This window comes from Sus scrofa, chromosome 13 (genome assembly GCF_054392235.1).
Source record: "Sus scrofa isolate SSC_HxYL_T2T_F1_AM1 chromosome 13, Sscrofa_HxYL_maternal_Yorkshire_Landrace_v2.0, whole genome shotgun sequence".
NCBI lineage: Eukaryota > Metazoa > Chordata > Mammalia > Artiodactyla > Suidae > Sus > Sus scrofa.
In genome coordinates, this window is record NC_139395.1 from 114,858,761 (window position 1) to 114,885,524 (window position 26,764).

A 26,764-nucleotide genomic window follows, 5' to 3' on the forward strand; every position below is an offset into this window, starting at 1 on the left:
ATGGCTCAGTGGTTAACAAATCTGACTAGGGACCATGAGGTTTCGGGTTTGATCCCTGGCCTTGCTCAGTGGGTTAAGAATCCGGTGTTGCCATGAGCTATGGTGTAGGTCACAGATGCGGCTCAGATCCCGCGTTGTTGTGGTTCTGGTATAGGCCAGCGGCTACAGCTCCAATTCGACCCCTAACCTGGGAACCTCCGTATGCCGCAGGAAGCAGCCCTAGAAAAGGCAAAAAGACAAAAAAAAAAAGATTTTATAAAATACCCAAAAGATTATCACCTTTAATTCTTACGTGTATTATTCAACTTTTAATGTAACTATCTAGTGTTTAAGTGTGTGTGTATGTATATGGTAGATACAAATCAACATTTTGAATATGCATGCGGATTTTTAATTAGTCTCATGCTAACTTATTAATTATGGTTTTCTTGACAAGCCAATGTAAATTTGCTTTGTCTACAGTTGCATTGGCATATTTTTTTTTACCCTAATTTGGTAAAAGTTTTTCTGTTACTATGTACACTACTATGCTTAAAATATCTTTATAGGCATCCCTTAATACACTCATCCAGTTATTTCCTTAGGGTAGAGTCCTAAAGTTATAATTATTACTTAATATGTGTAGCATATGTGAATAATTTTTCCAAGTCTTTGAACACACTAGGTACTCCTCAATATGTTGTAAGTTTGCTACTCTAAAATATGTCATAATAATCTGTCTTTGTAATGAGTTTGCATGTTTCATGTGTTTTCTTGGCCATTTTCATGTTTTCTTTTGGTGTTTTGTTTTTTGTTTTCTTGCTTTTTAGGGCCACACTTTGGGGCATATGGAGGTTCCCAGGTTAGGGTTCGAATCAGAGCTATAACTGCTGACCTACACCACAGCTCATGGCAACGCCAGATCCTTAACCCATTGAGCAAGACCGGAGATCAAACCCACACCTCATGGTTCCTAGTCAGATTTGTTTCCACTGCGCCATGACGGGAACGCACATTTACATGTTTTCTACCCTTTTTCCTATTTGTCTTTTTTTTAAAGATTTTAAGTGCCTTTTTTAAATTAAAAATGTTTAAAGTAAATGTTACTGTTAAGTTAAAATACTGATCTTGAATGTTAAAACATTTCTGTAGCGTTTATCAGAGCAAGAAGAATATTTGCGTGTCCAAGTTAAGGAACTCGAAGCTAATGTACTTGCTACAGCCCCAGACCAAAAAAAGCAGAAATTGCTGGAAGAAAATGTTAATGCTTTCAAAGCAGGTATGTTTAAGGATACAGACTTCCCCCTCTCCCCAAAATATGGTCAAAGACAGGTTTGTAATATTTGAAATGTTTAAGATAGCAGTTCATAGAGTAAAAAACAGCAGCTTACATATGTAAAGTAACAACTCTGTTTTATGGTTTTTTATTTTTTCATTTTCAAAAGGCTATAAAGTACTATATTTTAAAATAAGTACTTAATATGACAGACGAGAAAACTGGGGCACAGAATAGTTTATATAATCTGCCCCAGGTCATATAGCATTTGGTTGTGGTATATGAATTCAGGACCAAGGTAGTCTGATTCTGGAACCTATGCTCTTTCTCTTTTCTCTCTCTCTTTTTTTTTTTTTAATTTTCCAACTGAATTTAATTTTGAAAAAAAAAAAAAAACCACTTAATAGAAGAGTATCTGTGTTGTGCCTCATTTGCAAAACCTTCAGGAAAAGACCAAAGTAAACCTCCCAAGTAAAATGTAGACCATCAAATGAATTGGCAAATTAACTGTAAACATAACCTCAAATCAGAATTAGGGAGATAAAAGGGGAAAAAAACTTCTAAATTTCTTTAAAGAGGATGAAATCTTCCACAGAAAACTAAGAGTATGATAGATTTTTTTTTTTCTTGTCTTTTGTCTTTTTAGGGATGCACCCACAGATTGAGTCTTTTTTTTTTTTTTTTTTTTTTAAGTACAATATAGTCTTAGCTGGAACCCATGGTCTTTATTTTACATTTTGTAATACTATGGCCAGATCTTCCCAAGAACCCTTCAAGATAGTAATTATTGTGTCAAAACTTAGACATTTTTCGTTCCAGAACATTTCCTCTTGTGTACACATAACATGTGAGTGTTCTACCAAAATAAAATCTTTAAGCAAAAAAGGGAATTAGTTCATAGACTCAGTCAGGATTGGATTTGACATTAAAATTTCTGATCATGCACTTGGAGCATCCCTGCTTTTTTGTTTCCATTGTGGCTTCAATTAAACATAGATAGATATGCATCTTATTGCAAGAGGAGGAAATGGTTGTTAATAATGACAAACCCTTTCCTGGCCTGCAGTTCCTTAACTAGTGACCCCAACAAATACAAGAAAGGACCCCTGTTACAGTTTGGTTTGTGAGGAAAAGAAGGCAGATACTTGATTGTTCATCCCAAAGAAGTAGTTAGAGTGGAGTTGGAACAGTTACCCAAATGTTCGGAAAATGGGGGTGTTTTCTTCCGGAAGAAGAAGAGGTATAGTTCTGTGACCTACATCACAGCTCATGGCAACACCGGATCCTTAACCCACTGTGCAAGGCCAGAGGTCAAACCTGTGTGGATACTAATTGGGTTTATTACCACTGAGACACGATGGGAATTCCAACACTATCTTCAAAAAAATCATTGAGACAAATAGTCAAGAAAGTACCCTATAATTTTCTCTTTTTTTTGGTCTTTTCTAGGGTCGCACCCAGGGCATATGGAGGTTCCCAGGCTAGGGGTCTAATCAGAGCTGTAGCTGCTGGCCTAAGCCACAGCCACAGCAACGCAGGATCTGAGCTGTGTCTTCAGCCTATACCACACCTCACAGCAATGCCGGATCCTTAACCCACTGAGCAAGGCCAGGGATCGAACCCGCAACCTCATGGTTCCCAGTTGGATTTGTTAACCACTGAGCCATGACAGGAGTTCTAACCCTAAAATTGTTTTTGAAAGGAGTTTCTGGGCATGAAGCCATTAAGAAATAAGTAGATTATGTTCACAGCTGAGCAAGAGAATTTAACCACATGTTATATTGACAGGGTATTTTGGTTTTGTGTTATAGGGTTTTTTGTTTTTGAGGTACTTTTCCTTTTTTTTGGTCTTTTTAGGGCTGCACCCACAGCATATGGAGGTTCCCAGGCTAGGGGTCGAATCACAGCTGTAGCTGCTGACCTACACCACAGCCTCAGCAACACCGGATTCTTAGCCCACTGAGCGAGGCCAGGGATCAAACCTGAATCCTCAGGGGATACTAGTCAGATTCGTATCCACTGAGCCAGGAGTGGAACTCCGAGGTACTTTTTCTTAAATGTCTAAAATTTCTTTTGCATGCATCATGTTAAGTCATGTTGACTGAAGAGATTTACATCTAGCAAGTGATGCTCCTTAGCCTAGAAACACGAATTTTTTTTTTTTTTTTCCAGAATATGACAGTGTGGCTGAGAAAGCTGGTAAAGTTGAAGCTGAGGTTAAGAGGTTACACAACATCATTGTAGAAATCAATAACCATAAACTCAAGGCCCAACAAGACAAACTTGATAAAATAAATAAGCAGTTAGATGAATGTGCTTCTGCTATTACTAAAGCCCAAGTAGCAATCAAGACTGCTGACAGGTACAGTATATATACCTACACTGTCTTCCTGTTCCCTATATCCACATTGGAAAAGAGGTTAATACTTAAATGTCCATTAAATGTTTCTGTTACTGTTACTTATTAAGCCCATCTGACATGTTATTACCTAATAGGATTTTAATAGGTGGACATATATAAAAAACATTCTGACCAGTTTAAAACTGATAAAGCAGGTATGCTTTAGCAAAGTGTGATTCTATAACTCCTCAGTTGTGAGGATATGGAAGTCAAAGTTTTGTATCTCTGGCTTAGAGGAGTAGGTATAAATCATTTAAATAAATCTAGGTCTTAAGAGAATAAGGATGAGCTCTCTTAGCAAAATTGCTGTAATTTAAATTTTTAATTATCCAGATTATTCCATTGTCTCAATTTTTTTTAATATTCTTAGATCTTGTTTATAAAAGTGTTTCTGAAATAAAGCTAAGTCTGTATATAAAATGTTTGGATGTAAACAAACATCCAAACATTTTAAGACAATTTTTTGTCTTAAAATTATAACATTGGCTGCAAATTGATTCTTTGGTTATTCAGTTATTGCTGTGTCTTTTGTTCAGCGGTAAGGTGCTAATAAATAATAAGCCTTTTGGTTTTGCCTAAACATAGTTAGCAAAGTAATTGTAACTTTATTAAGAGAAAATATAGTCAGGTGTGTGTGTGTGAGAGAGAGAATGTTGTGGTCCCAATCATCCTTCCATATCCATCCCCCTGCTCCTGCCCCTTGCCCTTGGAAGCACTTGTTTCCACTGACTTGATCCAAGAGGTGTTTGTTTATTTGAAGGTAATAGCTTCATGGGTGTAAAGATTTAAGAATCTCAATCAGACAAGGAAATGACAAAAATAAAATAATTGAGTGAGACAACTTTGCTTCATAGTCTAAGATCAGATGATATATAAAGGCTTATATAAGAAGTTTCGGAGTTCCTGTCGTGACTCAGTGGTTAACGAATCTGACTAGGAACCATGAGGTTGTGGGTTCGATCCCTGGCCTCGCTCAGTGGGTTAAGGATCCGGCATTGCTGTGAGCTGTGGTGTACATTGCAGACGCGGCTCGGATCCTGCGTTGCTGTGGCTGTAGTGTAGGCCGGCGGCTACAGCTCTGATTCAACCCCTAGCCTGGGAACCTCCATATGCTGCGAGAGTGGCCCTAGAAAAGGCAAAAAGACCAAAAAAAAAAAAAATTCATTAATTTATACTGAGTTTAATAAAATATACAACATCCCACAAATGTTTGTATAAACATTTAAGAACTAATTGAAGGATTTTAGCAAATCAATTTTAAAATCTATGATAGAAAAAGATGTTGCATTAATGTCATGAAGTGTTGTTGACACTTCATGACAGAAGCAGAATAACAAGTTAAACCCTACCACAATTTTAATATATCATTTTGCTTGTTTAGAAATCTCAAAAAAGCACAAGACTCTGTCTTTCGCACAGAGAAAGAAATAAAAGATACTGAGAAAGAAGTAGATGACTTAACGACAGAGCTAAAAAGTCTTGAGGACAAAGCAGCAGAAGTCATAAAGAATACAAATGCTGCAGAGGTAAGTGGGGGAGAGAACAGTATTTGAAGCAATTAGGAGTTAATAGACATCAGTATCTTGCATAGTAAGCACTCAGGTTAGAACTTATAACTATATTAACTTTTATATGTACAATAAAAATGAGTGCTATATTGTAACTTTTATTTAAATAAAAACACTTAAAACGGAAAGGGCATAGGGAGAGATTGCTAACTGCTTCATTTTTGTAATGTGAAAATCCCTGTTCTATTTGGAAAGATCATATCTATAGCAGCTATTATTGATTTTTAGGAGTCCTTACCCGAGATCCAGAAAGAACATCGTAGCCTACTTCAAGAATTAAAAGTAATTCAAGAAAATGAACATGCTCTTCAAAAAGATGCACTTAGTATTAAGTTGAAACTTGAACAAATAGATGGTCACATTGGTGAACATAATTCTAAAATAAAATATTGGCAAAAAGAGGTGAGCTTGTTACTATTAGTTAATTTTAACTTTAAAATAGCCTTTATGAAAAAGGGTTGGGGTTTTTTGTGTGTTTTTAAGGTATGTTGTGATTCCATGATACATATAATCACTTCTCAGGTTTATAGGTGACATAATGAACAATACAAAGTTGTTATTATATATGGAAAAGTATGAGTAATGATGAATTAGTCAACATTTTCACCCCAGGGCTGATATGGAGAGTTAACAGAAAGTTACAAGAACACTTGGGAACACTACCACAACTTTTCTTTAAGTCCTTTGTAAAAGTGTTGATCTACAAATTAGTCACCACTCCTTAGAATACACCATTGTAATTTATAGGTAATTTATCATATTCATTTGGGGATTTTTTTTAACAATGAAATACACTGTGGTTTCCTAACACTCAACTAAATTAAACTTTTTAGATTTCAAAAATATCATTGCATCCCATAGAAGATAATCCTGTTGAAGAGATTGCAGTTCTAACTCCAGAGGATCTTGAAGCAATCAAGAACCCAGATTCTATAACAAATCAAATTGCACTTTTGGAAGCCCAGTGTCATGAAATGAAACCAAACCTTGGTGCCATTGTAGAGTATAAAAAGAAGGTACAAATGAGCTATTCATGTGTAATGGTCAGAAAATCTGTTTATTCCTTAGCCTAAATTGTGGGCTTTAATTTTATATAATTAGCAGCATTAATTCTCATCTCAAATGTGTAACTGGATGTTTTTCTCATAATAATATTCTCTTCATAGGAAGAGTTATATTTACAACGGGTAGCAGAATTGGACAAAATTACTTATGAAAGAGATAATTTTAGACAGGCGTATGAAGATCTTCGGAAACAAAGGCTTAATGAATTCATGGCAGGTTTTTATATAATAACAAATAAATTAAAGGAAAATTACCAGATGCTTACTTTGGGAGGCGATGCTGAACTGGAGCTTGTAGACAGCTTGGATCCTTTTGCTGAAGGAATCATGTTCAGGTTTGTAATTATGCTGTATACTGAGTTGTGGATCCTTCGGTTACATCTCTACATATTCTCCAAACAGTGTTTTTTAGGGGTGGGATGTGAAGGTTAGATCTATAACTTGTTTTATCTGATAAATACCAGTTTGCTTACATTATTGGCAATTGATAGCTTAAACCCTGTAAAACAGTAAATACTTGATTTTACAGAATATTTGTTTACTTCATCTTTTACTTTTTGAGCCATTTCAATTTAAGATCAGAATTTTAAAATTTCAAAGTAATAATTGCATTGAAAACAAGGGAAGATAGTAAAAACTGCCTATTGGCATACTGTTTAAATCGTAAATTTTTGGTAGGTGTTCCTATTCATCCTCCAATAACATTTTTATAAAATAACCTTCAAAGAGTTTAGATTTGTGAAAAGCAAATTAGAGATTCTCAAAGAAGCAGCCAGTTACCAGAAACAAATCAGTCTTAATAACTTCAGCTTTACACGTAATTTGACAAGAGATTTTCTTCATTATTTCAGTGTTCGACCACCTAAAAAAAGTTGGAAGAAGATCTTCAACCTTTCAGGAGGAGAAAAAACGCTTAGTTCATTGGCTTTAGTATTTGCTCTTCACCACTACAAACCCACTCCCCTGTACTTCATGGATGAGATTGATGCAGCCCTTGATTTCAAAAATGTGTCCATTGTTGCATTTTATATATATGTAAGTAATCATTTATTTAGAGGTTTCATTCTGAAAATTTTATGGGTTCCTGAAATATAATAGAATATAATAGAATATAATATAATAGAATATAATAGAATTCTTTGATTTCTTTCTTTTGAACTTTTTTCCTATTTTCTAACCCCATATCCCATGGTATCAGAAAAAAACCAAGTCTTTTATTTGAGCCAAATACTTCTATTTTTGGAAAACTAAAATATAAATGGATAACGTGAATTAGTAGCAGAAACACAGCTAGAATCTCCAAGCTTCCTAGATCTTTTTTCCACTAGAAGACTATGCAATCATTGTTCCAAATACCCAAATTCTTTTCAAATCTAAACATTGTTTTATGGATTGTCCAATTTGTCATTCTCGCTTTGTTTAATTTACTGCCAAAGGATTATTTCAGGGAAGTAAAGCTTGAATGTTTATTATATAATTTATGTATTACCTAATTTTCCTAATTCTTTTTTTCTCCTTAGGAACAAACAAAAAATGCCCAGTTCATAATAATTTCCCTTCGAAATAATATGTTTGAAATTTCGGATAGACTTATTGGAATTTACAAGACATACAATATAACAAAAAGTGTTGCAGTAAACCCAAAAGAAATTGCATCTAAAGGACTTTGTTAAACTTTATATTCAAGATTCTTGAGATCAAATCAGCATATACTTACTATTTGTAAAGGGTTATAAATTGTATAAAATATATACTCCTAAACTGGATTATATAACTGGTTTCTGTTTTATGCTGTTAATTGAGACATGTTACAAGTCTAATAAAATATTCTTTATACTTTTAGGAGATTGTAAGAAGCTGACAATTTTGTTAGTGGTAGACTACAGAGGAAATAAATTTCTGAAGGGTCAAGTGACTTGCCCTTAGTCCCAACCTGCTACCTGCAGAGTTAATGTCAGTTGATGATCAATAAAGTTTAGATCATGTTACCAAGACATGTCATACTCTTATTCACCTCTGACCTACACTGGAAAAGCTTGCCAACTACTATTGTAAAATTTGTAAGGTCTTCCACTTAATTTAGATAATCACTATTTATTACCCAAATAAGGATGAGAATTTAAATATTGTACATTCTTTGAGTTCCTGTTGTGGCTTAGTGGGTTAAGGACCCAACTTGTATCCTCCCAGAGACAGGTTCAGTCCCTGACCTCACTCAGTGGGTTAAGGATCCAGCTTTGCCATAAGTTGTAGCATAGGTCGTGTTGCCTTGGCTATGGTATAGGTTGCGGCTCCCATTCCAGTTCAACCCCTAGCCCAGGAACTTCCATATGCTACATGCGCAGGCGTTTAAAAAAAAAAAAAAATTTTATATAACATTCTTTTCTAAAACTTAATGTGCATAATTGTTTAAAACATTGCCCAAGGCCAGTAAACGGTGTCTGAAATAACTAGGATATCTTTTTTTGTCTTTTCTAGGGCCGCATCTGTGGTATATGGAGGTTCCAGGCTAGGGGTCCAATCTGAGCTGTAGCTGCCAACCTACACCACAGCCATGCCAGATCCGAGCCATGTCTGTGACCTACACCACAGCTCACGGCAATAGTGGATCCTTACCCCACTGAGCAAAGCCAGGGATCAAACCTGCAACCTCATGGTTCCTAGTTGGATTCGTTAACCACTTAGCCACAATGGGAACTCATTTGTTGAAAAAGGAAAAATTCCCAGTACAGTAGCTTTAGAAGAAAGAAGTATGTAAGGATTAATTTCCTTAGTGTAAGTGGATATTAAGATGGGAGTGCTGTTTGCCCATCATATCAAGAGTTTTGTTATGTTACACTGTATTAGCTGTAGAATATTACGATGCTACTGGAAGAAAGTGGGCAACCACTTGCTTTTCAGAAGGAGTTTTGGTATTAAGTCTTTGCCTAGCTCTTCAGTTTCTAGATACTGATCCTGAGGAATTAAGGAGTTAATTATCTCTTTATTCAGTGCACCATCGTTTAGGAACTTAAAAACCAAAGACAGTTTGTATCATACCCATTTAAACTGTAAATAAACTAGCATGGACTTTCATATCTGAAATTCAAGAATGGTCTTTTTTTGGCCATGCCCACAGCACTGGTGAAAAAAGAGGTGAATGGAAATTACATTTTAATAACCAATGGAGTAGTAGAACTTAGTACTAACTTTTTAAAGAGTTAAAGTAGGAGTTCCCACCATGGCTCAGCTGTAACGAACATTCCTGGTATCGCTAAGGATGCAGTTTTGATCCCTGTCCCTGCTCGGTGGGTTAATAAGGCACTTGTATTTGCCATGAGCTGTGGTGGTCACAGACGTGGCTTGACTCCTGTGTGGCTGTGGCCGTGGCTGGCAGCTGTTGGCAGTTCCAATTCGACCCCTAGCCTGGGAACTTAAACATGCTGCACATGCAGCCCTAAAAAAAAAATTTTTTTTAAGGCAAAAAAATTGAAGTAGGTAACGCCTACATAGCCTCATGAACATTCCAAAGCAACCACTCCTCAGTTTAAGCACATTAAGCCACTCAATGCAAATATCAAAATGAGTTTATTAAAATATACAGTTGTTATACATACAACTTAGAAATATTTCAAGACTATATACTTTAAAGTTTACAATCTCATCCTCCTGGTAAAAATACAAAAGAGAACAAACAGCATGTATAAAGGATCAGTCATTTGTATATTTGACTATATTCGTGCACACTACATAAAACTTAACCAAAAATAGTTTTTATCTACTAAAAACTGGCAAGTTATAAAATACTAATGTCAGACCTAAAAGGCATCAATTTTTAGCTGTGATTCTTAGACATAGATTCACAGGCATAGATTAGAAAACCCTAATTTTGTAAAAATCTTCAATTTCCTTTTTTTTTTTTTTGGCTTTTTAGGGCCAGACCCAAGGGCATTGGAGGCTCCCAGGCTAGGGGTCGAATTGGAACTACAGCAGATGGCCTACACCACAGCCACAGCAAGGTGGGATCTGAGCCACTTCTGCGACCTACACCACAACCCACGGCAATGCTGTATCCTTAACACTGAACGAGGCCAGGGATCAAATCCAGATCCTCATGGATCCTAACTGGGTTCATTTAACAGCTGAACCACAAAGGGAACTCCTTCAATCCTTTAAAAGTAGCACAACAGATGAATTCTGAAAAGAATCCATGAGGTCTCAAACTAACTCTATGGCCTTGGGCAATTTTTGTGTAAGTGAGGGTTAATTCCTATTTCAAATATGTGAGATTAAATGTTAAATACATAATAAATATTTCAGTGCTTACTAAAAGTACATGGCTCTTTTGTGTTGTGACTAGTACTTAACTTCCAGGGTAAGTGTGTAGCTGAATATATATATATCTCCTCTTGTTCATTATACCCTCCACATGTTCTTTGCCCACACAACATATTGTTGTGCTATTCTGATTCTCACCATAAATTAACAAAATAGTCATACACCTTGGTGTCCAGACTTATCTCAGCAGATAAGACATCAGGAGTATTTTAGAACTAGTGTCCTGATTACAGCCATATTTATCTGTAGGACTAGGAGTGTTCCCTGATTTGACCTGTAAAGTCTGAATTAAGTAAGGCTCCTAAAGATGTGATCTAAGCAACAGCCAATTTGGAATTTCTAGAAAGCATATAAGTTTGTTACGTGGACAAAAGGGCCAAAAGTCCTACCACAAAGCACCATGATTCCAGTCCCTGCTAATAAAAGGAAACCAAAAGGGATTTGACTTAATAGCTAAGTAGGCTCCCTTCATAATAAAGTTCAAGAAAATAAGATCAAATTATTGGTACTTTGGCATTAGTATAAGAATGTTTGACAGAAAATTTAAGACAGTTTAAAGACGGTTAACATGCCATCTAAATCTGAGGGTGGAATTACCAATAACACTTGTTCTAATTTAGAGTTTTTAATCCAAGAACTGATTTGACTGACAAGACTAATGCTACACAAAAGTCAAATACAATCCTAACATAAACCACAGAATAAAAACAAATATTCGGAAATGTTACTTGTTGGTCCTTAATGGCACTTTATATTTCCAAAAGCAATAATAGTATTAGGAATGAATGTTGACCAATTATGAGGTACATTGATCAAATGCATTTTTTTTTTTTCCAGCCGAACCCACAGCATATGGAAGTTCCCAAACCAGGGATCAAATCCAAGCCTAAGGTGCAACCTGTACCACAGCTGCAGCAATGCTGGATCCTTAACCCACTGTGCCAGACCAGGGATTGAACTGGTGCTTCCAGAAACAGGCCGCCAGATCATTCATTAACCCACTGTGCCACAGCTGGAACTCCTAATCAAAACACATCTTTACCTAAGCAATCTCGTATCACCTTTAAGACTGCTGCTTGAATTTAAAACCTCACCATCCTTAATTTGCCCATTCCAAATTGTCAAGCCATGTAATACTAAAGGCTTATTGTACTTTCTAGGATTTAGCCATCTTTTAATTAAAGGCTGCATATACATAAAGAACTGCAAAGCCAAGCACTGCATTATATAATGCTAAAAGACAACATTGGTACAAGAATGTTTAACTGTCACACTGAGTCAAGCTCTCAGGCCAATAAAAAAAAAAAAAAAAAGGAATAATGTATTAATACTCAAATAATCACTAAATTTTATTCTAGTTTTCAGAAAACCAGAGACATTGTCTCATTTCTAACTTTTGACCACACATTTTCAACAAAAGCATGAAAGTTTTAACCTTTCTATACTATTTATATCTGTTGCAAATTTTAGCTTGCCATTTTATCCATGCTGTCTGTATTCCTCCTTTTAGCAAATGGTTGTTAGTGTCTGCTGTACAGAACAAGCCTATTTAAACAATTCAGGTTTGAATTTTCAATGAGAAATTATTTTCGACATGAATTCCTTCAGTAAATATAAAGTGTGACAAAGTATATTCTTTAAATCATGAAGATTGTTAGATAAACTTTGGTAAACAGATAGGGAGACCTCAGCAAAACATGTTGAAGTGACTTCATTTAAAAAGGTTATTACGTGTTGGTTAAAGAAGAGAGTCAGCATCAGTATTACTGAAATTAGTGTAACTATAACAAGGTTTAGAATCTTAAAAAATTCAACTTCTTTTACATCCTTATCAGGCCAGGAACATGGCATCCTTTTTGAAGAAATTTTCATTTCAGGAATGAGAAGTTCCTTAATTTGTCCAATTTCTGTTCTGCTCCAGTCTTCTTTAAATACTTGGCTTACTCGAGGATAAATTTCAACAGGCTGTACCTCAGGAAGTGGTCTTTGTTTCAAAAGCTGCACACGTTGGCGGATGTCATCAACTTTTTCAAGAAATTTAAGTGGAGATTCTTCTTGTAAAGATGCTGTCATTGTCATTAATTCAAGCTGCTGCTCTCTCATTTCTTTCATTCTTTCAATTTGTGGAGTACATTCTTGATTAATCAGATTGTCAACATCACAAAGAGCAGTTAGGAAATTTTTTTTTTTCTGTTCTAATGTATCACTAAGCTCTTTAAAATACTGGAGAACAACTTCCTTATCACCTTGAACCATTTTCTCCAAATGAGATCTTTGTTCTTCCAGCTTTTCAATAAGATGAGTAAGATCTGTCCAGTGTGTATCAGTTAACTGGTCAAGCAGTTTTTGAGGTGTGTCCTTTTCTTTTATATAGGCACTTTGAAGATCATCTATAGGATGACCATGATGTTGACCTATAGTCAGGCAATGACCACAAACTAATTTTTTATCCAGTAGACAATAAACATTCAGTGGCTGCCTGTAATGTTCAGGGCAGGTGACAATATCTGGATGGTCTTCTTGCTGGTACTTTTCAATAATAGCCCTTAACGCAAAATTAACAGGTAAAGATTCAATACCAGTTGGAGCAATTTCAATAATACTTCGGCAGTTAGGGCACTTGAGTGGAATTCGTAAAGGTCTCCATATATAAAAGTTACCAGATGCCTGTAGAATGTCTTCCAAACAATTTCTACAAAATGTATGAGAGCATGGTAGTACACGAGGATCTTCAAAAATACTATAACAAATGGGACATGTTAACTCATCCTCAAAATTGTGCATTTCCTGTCAAGAGAAAAAAGTATTTTAAGTCTACATATGACAAAGACATACGCACATGTTACACGTTTTAGGTGTTAACCTCCTGTTAATATACTGTACTTCTCATTTAAAAGAGGATAATTAAGGTATTTACTAAGATTCTTTTTTAATTAGTCTTCTATATAATGTAATCCCTAATACTGAATAATTAATCATCTTTATGGAATAAAAATCATGCTAAACAATTTTAATTTGTAATAAAATGCTTCGAATTAAAGCTTTTTAAGTTTGTTTCTATGTAGTGAAGACTAAGTTAAATCCAAAGTGCTCTTGTAATGGATTACATTTAGAATGAATAAGCAATGAGGTCCCTGTGCTATATACAGCACAGGAAACTATATCCAATCTCTTAGGAAAGGCCATGATGGAAGATAATATAAGAAAAGGAGTGTGTGTGTGTGTGTGCGCACGCGATTGGATCACTTTGCTGTACAGCAGAAATTGGCACAACATTGTAAATCAACTATAATTTTTTAAAATGTAAAGATTTTTTTCTAAATACAATGTTGTGTTTAAGTCTACATAATGATTTATAACTAGTCTGTGCAACTTTTTACATCTAGGATACTAAAATCAAAACCATTCTCGGAGAGTTCCCGTCGTGACGCAGCGGTTAACGAATCCAACTAGGAACCATGAGGTTGCAGGTTTGATCCCTGCCCTTGCTCAGTAGGTTAGGGATCCAGCATTGCCGTGAGCTGTGGTGTAGGTCGCAGATGCAGCTCGGATCCCGAGTTGCTGTGACTCTGGCATAGGCCCGTGGCTATGGCTCTGATTAGACCCCTAGCCTGGGAACCTCCATATGCCGCGAGAGCGGCCCAAGAAATCGCAAAAAGACACACACACACACACACACACACACACACACAGAAACCAACTATTCCCAAATAATGAACAGGTAAGACTAAATATTTCTATTAAATAACCAGTTAATTTTTAGCAAAATTATACTCAATTCATACTCCTAGTTGGTTCAACCATAGTTTCTAAAGTTACTAAATTTCTATTCTATAAATTCCTTAGCTTCTTGAATTCAAATACTAGTATGTGTGAATCAGCATAGTGTGATATTCAAAGTAATGATAATTCGAAGATCTGGAAGGGAAAAACATTTCCGAGTTGGTTCTTGCAATAAAAAAGTTTGAGTGGGAGTTCCCACCGTGGCTCAGTGGAAACGAATCTAACATCCATAAGGGTGCAGGTTCGATCCCTGGCATTGCTCAGTGGGTTAAGGATCCAGCGTTGCCATGAGCTATGATGTAAGTTACAGACGCAGCTCAGATCCCTCATTGCTGTGGCTGTGGCGTAGGCCAGCAGCTACAGTTCTGATTCAACCCCTAGCCTGGGAACCTTCATATGCTGCAGGTGCAACCCTAGAAAGACCAAAAAAAAAAGTTTGGATGATGAAATGTTGGTTGTGTTAACTATGAATTACTTATCACTAGAGCATTAGTGGTAAAGAACACTGTTGCTATCTTTCCTTTGTAAAAGAAATCCAGCAACAGTTCAGAGACCCTTGATTTCACAAGTAACTTGACCTCTGGGCAAGTTATTGACATTTCCAACAACAAAAGCCTGACAGTTTCTCATCCTACCACCTTACAGTCTTTCTTTGCACCTATCCTCACTGCAAGCCTGTAAAGAACCTTAAAAGGCAAGACAAAAAACCCAGGGACCATTCATATAAAATATAAAGCCTACCAAATCTTCAACATCTGCAAATAACTAATCAAACTTTTAATAAACATGACCTCTTTAGACTTTTTAGCTCTGTGTACCTTATCTGCACCATTTGCAAAACCAAACTCTTATTCACTAAGTCCTTCCCAGATTAGTTCCCCTACGAATTCACTAAACACTGCTCTTCTGCTTCATAACCCTTAGCTAGATTTTTATTAAAAGAATTCTGTAACATTTTTATATACATTAGAATAAAGCCTGTAGTAAGGGCAGGAATTGTGCCTAACACAGAACTTGACACACAACAGTCATACCTATATTGTTTGAATAAACACTGCTCCTCAAGAAGCCAATATTAAGATTTTTTTTTTGTTTGTTTTTTTAGATAGCAAAGTCTCTACTTAGTAAAACTACCAAGAGTCCTTCAGAAGGAGTTCCTGCTGTGGCATAAGGGGATTGGCAGTGTCTTGGGAGTGCTGGAACACAGGTCTGATTGCCAGGTTAAGGATCTGGTATTGCCATAGCTTTGGCTTAGGTCAGAACTACAGCTCGGATCTGATCCCTAGCACAGAAATTCCATATGCCACAGGGCAGCCAAAAAAGAAAAAAAAAATCCATAAGAAAAACTCCACTTTAGAAACCTGCCCACAAAAAAAAAAAAAAAGAAAGAAAGAAAATACTCCACATACCAACAATATTAAGAGTCCTAATAAGGGGAGTTCCCTGGAGCCTCAACAGGTCAAGAATCCAGCATTGTTGCTGCTGTGGCATGGGTTTGATCCCTAGCTCAGGAACTTCTGCATGCCACAAGCATGGCCAAGAAAAGAATGCTAATGAGCCAAGATGTGGCACAAAGAGACTAAAAAGCTTGGACTGTGAGGCATTCCAGGAAACAAAAGTAACTGGGCAACAGTACAGAAGATGACATTCACTGCAGATGTATTCAAGTGCCTACATGTTAGGATGCCTTTATACTTTATACCTACAGACAGCTCTGAAATCATGGAAAACCACCTAAGAAAAATGCTTCTCATAGTTTATTTCAGTGATGTCAGAATTCATAACAAAGGAATAAACAGAACAGCACTTAGCAAGGAAGACATAAAATGGGACATATATTCAATTTAGATATAATATTAGATTTATTTAATGTTTAAGTACCACAACTTAGCCCTAAAACACAACCAACCTTTCCCCCCAATGCTTCCCTTCTATGTTCTGTATTTGTCAAAAAGTTAGAAAACAGAATTTTCCCTGGGAACCCATTTTAAGACCCCCCCCCCCCACCGCCAAGCTCAACTTTCTTTAGAATGAGGATATTCAGGACAATATTATAAAGAAAACATCACCTCTCTGAGTTCCCAGTTGTGGCTCAGAGGTAACGAACCCAACTAGTATCCCATGAGGTTGTGGGTTCAGTCCCTGGTTAAGGATCTGGCGTTGCCATGAGCTGCCATGTAAGTCACAGATGCTGCATGGATCTAGCATTGCTGTGGCTGTGGTAAAGGCTTGCAGCTGTAGTTCTGATTCAGTCCCTAGCCTGGGAACTTCCATATGGTGCAGGTACAGCCCTAAAAAGCAAAACAAACAAATAAAAAAGAAAATATCATCTCTTGAACCTAAGTTCAGTGGAAGCCAATATGGTCTCAAGTTATTTCCATAGCATATTAAACTTTTGATAAAATTTAATCATAAATGTGCACATAACTTCAAGATATCTATATCAAGTATACTCTTGGACCACCCTCTTCCAGCTGACTTATTAAAAACTGATTTTAGGCAACAAATTCATGAGAAGTCACAACTGGTTAGAAGCCTAGTTGATATTAACTTTGTAAGGCCAGGAGAAAAAACTCTGATTCTCAAAAATGAAAGACCCCTCACCCAGCCTTTCTAAGAAGCTATTGCAGAGAGAAAAGAAAAGCAAGAGTTCTCACCAGGAAACTGAAATGAAATCCTGGACAACTACACAGCAAATCTAGAGAAAAAAGAAGTCTGGAGACAGAAATCCAGAAGGATGTCTTTAAGGAAATGGAACTGACAAGATGTTTCATGTGTCTGAACATACTGAGAAGTAATGAGAAAACTACATTTAGGGAAAAGTGATGGAATCACCAAAGAGGAAACACTGTAACATATTACATAGCCCAGCTGTTCTACTAGTCACAATATTATAAATATTAAATACCGAATTTACCAAAAAGCATGACTGTTGGGATTGAATGTGTCCCCCAAAAAGGCATATGTTGAAATGCTAACCCTTAAGGTGATGTAAGTAGAGTCTTTGGGAGGTAATCGGGTCATGACAGTAGGGCCCTTATGAATGAGAATAGTGCCCATTATAGGTAAGAGGTACAGGGACTGCTTCCTCTCCTTCTCTGCTCTCTGCCTTGTGAAAACACAACCAGAAGATGGCCATCTGCAAATGAGGAAGAGAGCTTTTGCCAGAATCCAACTACACCAGTAACCAGGAACAGCCTCCAGAACTATGAGAAATAGATGTTTGTTGTTTAAGCCTCCTAGTCTGTGGTATTTTTGTAATAACTGCCCAAACTAAGAAGATGACAAAATTATATTTGGAGGATGGAATAAGAGAAAAAAAACAGTGTTTATGAACTAAATCTTAACCTCCCCTTATAAGAAGTCAATATGAATCTAACAGTGAAAAATCAAGAAATCATATTAAAAGCAATTATTTAGGAATACAGACATAATGCCAAAAAAAACCAACTAAAGGCAATGGAAGTGATTGCTTCTGGAGAGCAGAACTGAGGAGTGGGGAAATTAAGGGCAGGGGGCTGCTGTTTTCCACTATAAACCTAAATTCTACTGTCTTATGGTCAACTAACATGCAATTAACAGTATTTTAAAAAAAAAATTTTTTTTGGCCACAGCATGCAGCACCCTGACATGGGATCTCAGTTCCCAGACCAGGGACTGAACCTAGGCCATAGTGATGAAAGCTTCAAGTCTTAACAATTAGACCACCAAAGAACTGCCTCCAAATATTAAAATTTTAAAGAAAGAAATAAAGACAATCCCACATCGACCCAGGCAGAAATATAAGATACCTTAAAAAGGAAAACAAAAACATAATGGTCTCAGAATTTTCTGGGAGACCATAACTTCCAAAGATGGCCACAATTATCTCCCACATATGTTCTGCAATGTGACTTTGCTGGTACTCTCACATCAAGAGATGAATTCGGGGAGTTCCCGTCGTGGCGCAGTGGTTAACGAATCCGACTAGGAACCATGAGGTTGCGGGTTCGGTCCCTGCCCTTGCTCAGTGGGTTAACGATCCGGCATTGCCGTGAGCTGTGGTGTAGGTTGCAGACGCGGCTCGGATCCCGCGTTGCTGTGGCTCTGGCATAGGCCGGTGGCTCCAGCTCCGATTCAACCCCTAGCCTGGGAACCTCCATATGCCGCGGGAGCGGCCCAAGAAATAGCAACAACAACAAAAAAAAAGACAAAAAAAGACAAAAAAAAAAGAGAGATGAATTCGACTCTCCCCTCAAAAAGATCTGGGCAGGACATACGACTCCTCTGACCAACAGGATACAGTACAAGTGACACCATTTCAGTTCTGAGTATAGCCCTTAGCTAGCCTGGCAGATTGCTGCCTCTTTGCTATGTAAAGTCTAGGCTACTTTACTGATGAGAGAGGCCAAATGAAGAAGCAATGAGGTGCCAGACATGTGAGTGAAAAAGCCATCTTAGACATGCAGCCATCCAAACCTTCAGATGTTTGTTACACAGCTGTAAAGAGACCATCTCCAGAACAGGGAATGCTAAAAGAATGTCCACAGGGTCTGAAAGGAAAAGGCTATGACCAAAGAATTCTCTATCCAGCCAAGATGCAATTTATTCATGTGAAATAATAAAAATAATCTTACCAAAATCTATAGGGTTAAAACAAAAAAGTTCTACAGGGTACAGCAGAAGCCACATTCATTGCCAGGCAAAAGTGACAACATAAAAATGATTCAGTTGGGAGTTCCCATTGTGGTGCAGCGAAAACAAATCTGACTAGGAACCATGAGGTTGCAGGTTCGATCCCTGACCTTGCTCAGTGGGTTGGGCTCCGCTGCTGCCATGAGCTGTGGCATAGGTCAAAGATGCAGCTTGGATCTGACGTTGCTGTGGCTGTGGCGTAGGCCAGCAGCTGTAGCTGCAATTAGACCCCTAGCCTGGGAACCTCCATATGCCGGGGGTGCGGCCCTAAAAAGAAAAAAAGCAAAAAAAAAAAAACAAAAAACAAAAAAACCCCAAAAAACTCAGTTGTTCCTGTCGTGGCTCAGTGGAAACGAATCTGACTAGCATCCAGTGAGGATGCAGGTTTGATCCCTGGCCTTGCTCTGTGGGTTAAGGATCCAGCATTGCCATGAGCTATGGTGTAGGTTGCAGATGTGGCTTGGATCTGGCATTGCTGTGGCTGTGGTGTAGGCTGGCAGCTACAGCTCTGATTTGACCCTAGCCTGGGAATCCATATGCCATGGGTACAGCCCTAAAAAGACAAAAATAACAGTAATAAAAACAGTAAATAAAAAGGATTCATCTAAAAAAGAGGGGAAAAAAGAAAACCAACCTAGGAAAAGCAGAAGGAACTAATGAACAAAACAATGAATTAGAAAACAGAAAATTGTTAGAATTGATAAACCCAAGAGCTGGCTCTCTAAATAAACGAGCCATTAGTTATCTATGACAGGCAGTTTCCAAGATGTCCCCCAGTGACCCCCACCTCCTAGCTGTCACATCCTTTTGTAATCCTCTCCTCTTGGGACCTAGTGACTCCTAACAAATAGCACACAGCAGAAGTAACAGGCTATCATTTTTTTAAGACTTTGTAATTAATGACCATGGCTTCTGCCACTCCATCTCTTAGATCACTCTCACTGAGGGAAGCAAGATGCCATGTTGCAAAAAGACCAAGGTCCACTGGTGTAGCAGGAAATTAAGGCCCTAAGAAACTGAAGCATCAAAGAACTACTACAAAGTGAGCTTGGAACCGGACACCTCAGGTCCAAGTAAAATCCTGCAATGACTGCAAGCTCATGGGAGACCACCAGCCAGAGGCAGTCAGCTGAAGTATGCCTAGATTCCTGACCCAAAGAAATTGTTGTCTTTTTTTTATTGCTGTTGTTTTAAGCTGCTAAAGTTTGGGATAGTTATGCAGCAATAGATTAATATACTATCCTAAACAAGAGGGTAAAGAAAGAAAAAAAAATATACTAAGTTAGCATTGAAAGAAGGAAATAAATCAAATACAGAAAAAGCCAAAATTATGGAGAATACTTTGCATAAGTCTATGCTACTATAGTTGAAAAATCTACAAGAAATTAATTATTCTCTATGTCAGTTCAAATACCAAAACCGCCCAGAAAGGATTAAAGCAAACTATGAGAGAACTTTACAAGTGTGAAAGATGCCACTCTGAAACAAGCGAAAGGAGGAAAATTTCTCTGGTGAGTTCATTCAAGTGGTTAAGAAATAATATAACCACTATATTATTATAAATATATGAAGATAGTATAACATGATTTCAAAACCTAACAAAGATAATACAAACTAAAAATAGGCCAATTTACAAAATGGATAACTGATGTAAAATCCTAAATACAATATTAGAAAAAACAAATCCTGATCACATTAAAAGAATACAGTACAGGGACAAATAAGGTTGTTTTCAGAAATGTAAAATTAATTCAATAACAGAAAATTACTCAGGTCAATGGAGAAAAACTGTGTGACCACATTAGATGTGAAAAAAGCAGATAATATAAAAACTGATAAGCACAGTCCATAAAGTGAAATGTTGGTTGCCAGGGGCTCAAGGGAGGAGGGCCAGAGAGTTACTGTTTAAGTGAGTACACAGTTCCAATTTAAGAAGATGAAAAACTTCAGGAATTAGATAATATGTTCACACAACAGTGTGGAATGCCCTTAATGCCATGAACTATACACTTAAAAATACTTAAAATTCGGAGTTCCCGTCGCGGCGCAGTGGTTAACGAATCCGACTAGGAACCATGAGGTTGCGGGTTTGGTCCCTGCCCTTGCTCAGTGGGTTAATGATCCGGTGTTGCCGTGAGCTGTGGTGTAGGTTGCAGACGCGGCTCGGATCCCTTGTTGCTGTGGCTCCGGCGTAGGCCAGCGGCTACAGCTCTGATTAGACCCCTAGCCTGGGAACCTCCATATGCCGCGAGAGCAGCCCCAGAAATGGCAAAAAGACAAAAAAAAAAAAAAAACTTAAAATGGTAAACTTTGTTCATTTTTTTCCAAAAGTGGTAATTTAATTGGATTTTAGAAGCATATTAAAATGGGATATGATTAAAAAATAATTTACTACCTTTTTCAACTGTCCATTATCTTGAAGAGATATAAATTTATATATATACATATTTTTATTTTAAAACAATAAAAAGCTTTAAAAATATTTAGTGTATTGCCTGTTATGCAACCTGTCTCCTGCTAAATTAATTTTAGAATCAGTTTATATTATTCTATACTTTTAAAAAGCAAAAGAACAAATTCAAATAACCCAAGTGAAATGTTATTTTTCTCCAGTGAATACTAAAAGCCTAAGTACAAATTCATAACTTAGTTCAAGATTTCCTGCTTCCTTTTTAAAAGTTACCAGGAAGGAGCACTCCCATCGTGGCCCAGTGGTTAATGAACCCAACTAGCAATCATGAGGAGCCTAGCAACCATGAGGACTTCCATCAGCCTCCCTCAGTGGGCAGGCTTGGATCCAGCGTTGCTGTGGCTGTTGTAGGACGTTGCTGTGGCTGTAGTAGGACGACAGCTACAGCTCTGATTCAGCCCCGAGCCTGGGAACCTCCATATGCCTCAGATGCAGCCGTGAAAAGACAAAAGACCAAAAAAATAAATAAATAAATAAGTAACTAAGAGGAGTTCCTGTTATGGCTCAGTGGCAATGAACCCTACTAGTATCCATGAGGACGCAGGTTTGATCCCTTGCCTCGCTCAGTGGGTTAAGGATCCAGTGCTGCTGTGAGCTATGGTGTAGGTCACAGACGCAGCTCAGATCCTGCGTTGCTGTGGCTGTGGTGTTGGCCGGCAGCTACAGCTCCAATTGGACCCCTAGCCTGGGAACCTCCATATGCCGCTGGTGAGGCTCTAAAAAGCAAAAAAAAAAAAAAGGAAGAAAGAATAGCTACTTGGTCATTAAAAAGGAATGCAGATCTGCAGATCAATATGTAAATACATGGTAAAAAAGTATCCAGATAACCTAATAAATTCAACTTGGAGATCGCTATGTGTTAAATGTATTTGTCTGTATTAAGATGCACATATCCTTTTTTTTGTCTTTTGTCCTTTTAGGGTTGCACCTGTGGCATATGGAGGTTCCCAGGCTAGGGGTCCATTCGGAGGTCTTGCTGCTGGCCTATGCCAGAGCCACAGCAACACCAGAGCAGAGCCGCATCTGCGACCTACACCGCAGCTCCTTAACCCACTGGGCGAGGCCAGGGATCGAACCCGAAACCTCATGGTTTCTAGTCGGATTCTGTTTCCACATATCCTTTTAAAATTTCTAGGAGGACAAACAAAACAGTTAATAGTGACTAACGACTAACTTTAAGCTATAGATCAGATTAGGGAGTTGTTTACTTTTCACTTTATGCTCCATCTATATGTTTGCATTTTATACACCCACCAACATATCTTTTTTCAAAAGATTTAAATTTTTCACCTTACAGTTTGTCATACACTCAGTAAAAATTTACTGAAAATTTCTTTGATATTCACTTAATTTCCCAGAACTTACCACTTTGTTGACCTTCTGGTTTGAAGACTGAATATACTCTATCTTCTCCAACTTTTTCAGATGGTTTTATTCTTATTCTAAAATAAAAATAACTTTAATGTTCTGGATTTACATTCTCAAAAAAATACATTAAATACGATATCATAGGGAATGGCTGTTATTTCACTGCCTTTGATGTTTATGCTCTCTAAGCCTGTGTTTTCAGAAAAGTAGTGACAAACATCAAAAGCTGTGGAGCAGCAGGAGCGGCACCAACTGCACCTGGAAAATCCCAATAATCCTGTGACCAAGTAAGTTGTCACAAAGGACCTCTTATTAGAGCGTCAACTAACTTCGGAGCTCTTGAAAATATTCGCCAACAATGGTGATGAGGGAGCAAATATTCACGGTCATTTCAGACTGCTGAAAGCTAGTCGGAAGACAAGAAGCATCCATTTAAGTGAAGATTTTTGCCAGCTTAAAATTATAAATCTTGATTTAGGTTATTCCCATCAATACGTCTGTTCATCTCTTGGTTCAGCCATTTAAATGTTGAGAGATCCTGGGTCAGTTTTACCTAATGCCTCTCAAAACTGAGGTCTCACATCTGTAAAATGGGCATAATTACACCTACTCCTGTTAAATCCAATGAGAACCTCTCGAAAAGAAGAGGCCTAAAACAGCGCTACCCTTCCCATCCCCTACCCCAAAGCTAAGGGCAACTCCCCCCCTCCCGCCGCGGGGTCTCTCTCCCAACGCCCCGGCTCCCTCGGCTCCGAATCCCCGCGAGGTCTCCCAGCTCGGCGGAGCCCCGCTCCTCCCACCCTCACGCCACAGAAGGGTCCTTCCTCACGAAAACGCAGTTCCACACCGGAAGGGGGCAAAGAGGTTCTTCAAACGCTGCACCTGGGACGAACGAGAAGCGATGCGGCACCCAAGCCAGCCCTCTCCATCATTAAGCCCCTCGACTCTCCTCCAAACCCCGCAGGACACCAGCCTGCGCTACAGGGGAAGAGAGGGACCCAGAGCCGCCATCTCCAAAAGAAGAGAAGCTCTTAGACTCACCGTGGAGACGAGCGAACCAGGTACCTCCACCGGCTGAAACAGCTCCACAACCTGCAGTGTGAAGCTAAGACCAGCGCAGCGTACCCGCCCTCCTCCGCCCTGAGGGCCTTCAGGTGCCCAGACGGGGCGGGGCTCACGAGCCTTACAACGCAGGCGCAGTGTCCCGGCAACCTTCAACTGCGTGGCACCAGCCAATGGGAAAGAGCGCGGGGCCGTGGTTCGAAAGTAAACTGCCGACAGCTGGGGCCGGGCGGGGCGGGGGCGTGATCGCGTGGGCTGGGCGCGAGGACGGGCGTGGTTTCTGCGCCTGCGCACTATGCATGGGTTGCCACCCGGGAGCTAGGCAGGCGCGCAGCAGGGAGCCCTTCTGGCGGCGTTGACTCCTGCCTTGGAGGGCAACTGGGCGGTGTTGCAGGAGAGGCGGGGTCTAGCGGAGGCCGATGTTTTTTATAAAAAAGCTTCATACCACACCTTATTTAACCTGGATTTAAGCCGGCACGTCGTAAATGTAGACTTTAAAGGGCAGCGTCTTTCATCTGACCTCACAGGTTCCCTGAGCCCTGAGGGCAGACGCACCCCACTGGGCAAGCTCTGTCTTCTCCTGAACCCTGGTTTCCTTTTGTTTAGGGACTCTGGACACATAAACCCACCAAAGTAGTTGGTTCTAGCAAAGGAGGAGGGGGCTTCTGATTATTGAGAATTCTCGTGTAGTTAAAGAGAGCTGACTCTGGGAGAGCTAGTGGGACCTTAGGATTCAGGATCTCCCTGCATCTCTCCTTACTCTTCCTCCCGCTCCCCAGCCCCGCGCCCTCTTTCCACGCTGTGAAATTATTGCCTGGAGATGGCTGTTGCGCAGAATTCCTGACTTCCAATTCAATTTCTCCACCAAGTTCCTATTTCACTTTCTTAGTCCCAGACTCAGAAAACGCACAGTTCAGTAAGTCCTTTACCCTTTTTCTTGAGAAATCGTATCCAGCTGTATGTGGCTCAAGACAAACTCATCACAGCTTGCCTGTCTTAACAGCAGATAGAAGTCGATCACGTGTGCAAAATAGAACTGTTAGCCTCCATATACTGTGTATTGCCAGTACTTTCAGATCTTATGCTCTTATGCAGTAAATTACAGAAAAATAGTAAACAGAATAAATCACACTAAGGTAATAGCAGTGAGTCTTGAGTCAACCTCCTATATGTTTACCAATTCAGCTACTGAAAAGATTGCTTATGATGTGTGGATTCCACTGTAATGTGGTGGAATATATACATGTAGGCTTTATTGTGCACACAAATTTTTTATTTAAACATTGGTGTCATCCTGATAAGGAGTTTTCCTTTTTGTCAAAGCAATACGTTAATATCTTTCCATAGCAATAAATGCAGCATACTTTTATATTATTTTCTCTTTTAAAAAATGTAAGAGTGGGCGTTCCCGTAGTGGCTCAGTGGTTAATGAATCTAACTAGGAACCATGAGATTGCAGGTTCCATCCCTGGCCTCGTTCAGTGGGTTAAGGATCCCGCGTTGCTGTGAGCCGTGGTGTAGGTCACACACGTGGCTCGGATCTGGCGTTGCTGTGGCTGTGGTGTGGGCCCGCGGCTACAGCTCCCATTGGACCCCTAGCCTGGGACTTCCATGGGCAGCGGGTGCAGCCCTAAAAAGGAAAAAAAAAAAAAAATGTAACGGTGATGTTAACTAGGGACCTTAGGTAATTATGATGTAGGTTCTTCACTTTTAACAAATGCACCACTCCAGAGAAGATATTGATGACGGGATGAACTATGCATGGAGAGGGAGCAGGAAATGCATGGGAATTCCCTGTACTTTAGCCTCAGTTTTGCTCTGAACCTAGATAAAAGTCTTGATGATTTTTAAAATTTTAATCATTAATGTCTTAATATTTTTTAATTTTAAATAATTTTTTGAACAAACAAGCACAAGCAGATACTAGTACTTTTTTTTTTCTTATTGCTCTTATTTCTCACACAAAGCCAGCATACTTTTTTTTTTTTTTTTTTTTTTTTGGTCTTTTTGCCATTTCTTGGGCCGCTCCCGCGGCATATGGAGGTTCCCAGGCTAGGGGTTGAATCGGAGCTGGAGCCACCAGCCTATGCCAGAGCCACAGCAACACAGGATCCGAGCCGCGTCTGCAACCTACACCACAGCTCACGGCAACGCCGGATCGTTAACCCACTGAGCAAGGCCAGGGATCGAACCCGCAACCTCATGGTTCCTAGCTGGATTCATTAACCACTGCGCCACGACGGGAACTCCTAAATAATTTTTTAAAATGTAAACCCATTACAGTTAAAATGGATAAATATGGCTGAATAATGCTTTGAGTTACATTTTTTCTACCTGTTTTCTCTCTACATTCCTTAACTAAAAAAAAGTTTTTTACTATAGCAAGAAATAGTTATCTCTTACTACTCTTTTTTTTTTTTAATTATTCTATATAACTGAGCTTTCTCTTACTATTCTTAACTGGCTTTTGTTTTCCAAAAATCTCAATCCGGGTGTTCTCTTGTGGCAAGGGGGTTAAGGATCCGTCACTGATGAAATGGATTAGAGAATTACACAAGACTAGCAAAATAAAAACTATGTGAATTATTTGTAAGAAAAAAATCTTAAAATTCAAAATGTTTGGATAATTAAAATAAATATGATGATGGTACAACAATTACGAACAGAATGTCCTAGAACATTGGATATTAAGTGCCTAAATTAAGAGATCTCTAAATGTATTTACACAATTGAGCATGTAAAAAAAAAATTCCACTTCTCCGAAGGAAATGAAAAAAAAAACAAAAACTGCCTTGAAAAGAC

The 26,764-nt window shown here is 38.5% G+C and overlaps 2 protein-coding genes across 4 annotated transcripts in view; one reads left to right on the top strand and one right to left on the bottom strand.

Annotated features, from left to right (window-relative positions):
• The window catches only part of SMC4 (structural maintenance of chromosomes 4), a 39,004-nt gene extending 30,724 nt beyond the window's left edge, over nt 1-8,280 (top strand). For all 3 annotated transcript variants that reach the window (XM_021069729.2, XM_005669952.4, XM_013982169.3), the window contains 8 exons: nt 1,132-1,258; nt 3,428-3,617; nt 5,038-5,182; nt 5,453-5,626; nt 6,058-6,240; nt 6,391-6,623; nt 7,140-7,323; nt 7,809-8,280. In XM_021069729.2, coding sequence (XP_020925388.1) covers nt 1,132-1,258; nt 3,428-3,617; nt 5,038-5,182; nt 5,453-5,626; nt 6,058-6,240; nt 6,391-6,623; nt 7,140-7,323; nt 7,809-7,961 — 1,389 coding nt within the window. In that variant the 3' untranslated portion in view covers nt 7,962-8,280. The remainder of the gene's footprint in view (nt 1-1,131; nt 1,259-3,427; nt 3,618-5,037; nt 5,183-5,452; nt 5,627-6,057; nt 6,241-6,390; nt 6,624-7,139; nt 7,324-7,808) is intronic.
• Nucleotides 8,281-9,836: 1,556 nt separating this feature from the next.
• On the bottom strand, nt 9,837-24,090 carry TRIM59 (tripartite motif containing 59). Its single transcript, XM_005669954.4, has 3 exons — nt 23,942-24,090; nt 22,898-22,974; nt 9,837-13,392 (listed from the first exon to the last, which is right to left on the bottom strand). The coding sequence occupies exon 3, from the start codon at nt 13,387-13,389 to the stop codon at nt 12,178-12,180; it is 1,212 nt and encodes a 403-aa protein (XP_005670011.1). The 5' UTR covers nt 13,390-13,392; nt 22,898-22,974; nt 23,942-24,090; the 3' UTR covers nt 9,837-12,177.
• Nucleotides 24,091-26,764: the final 2,674 nt, after the last annotated feature.

Coding starts and splice junctions, on each gene's coding strand:
- TRIM59 (XM_005669954.4), bottom strand. CDS start 13,389: ATGCACAATTTTGAGGATGAGTTAACATGTCCCATTTGTTATAGTATT.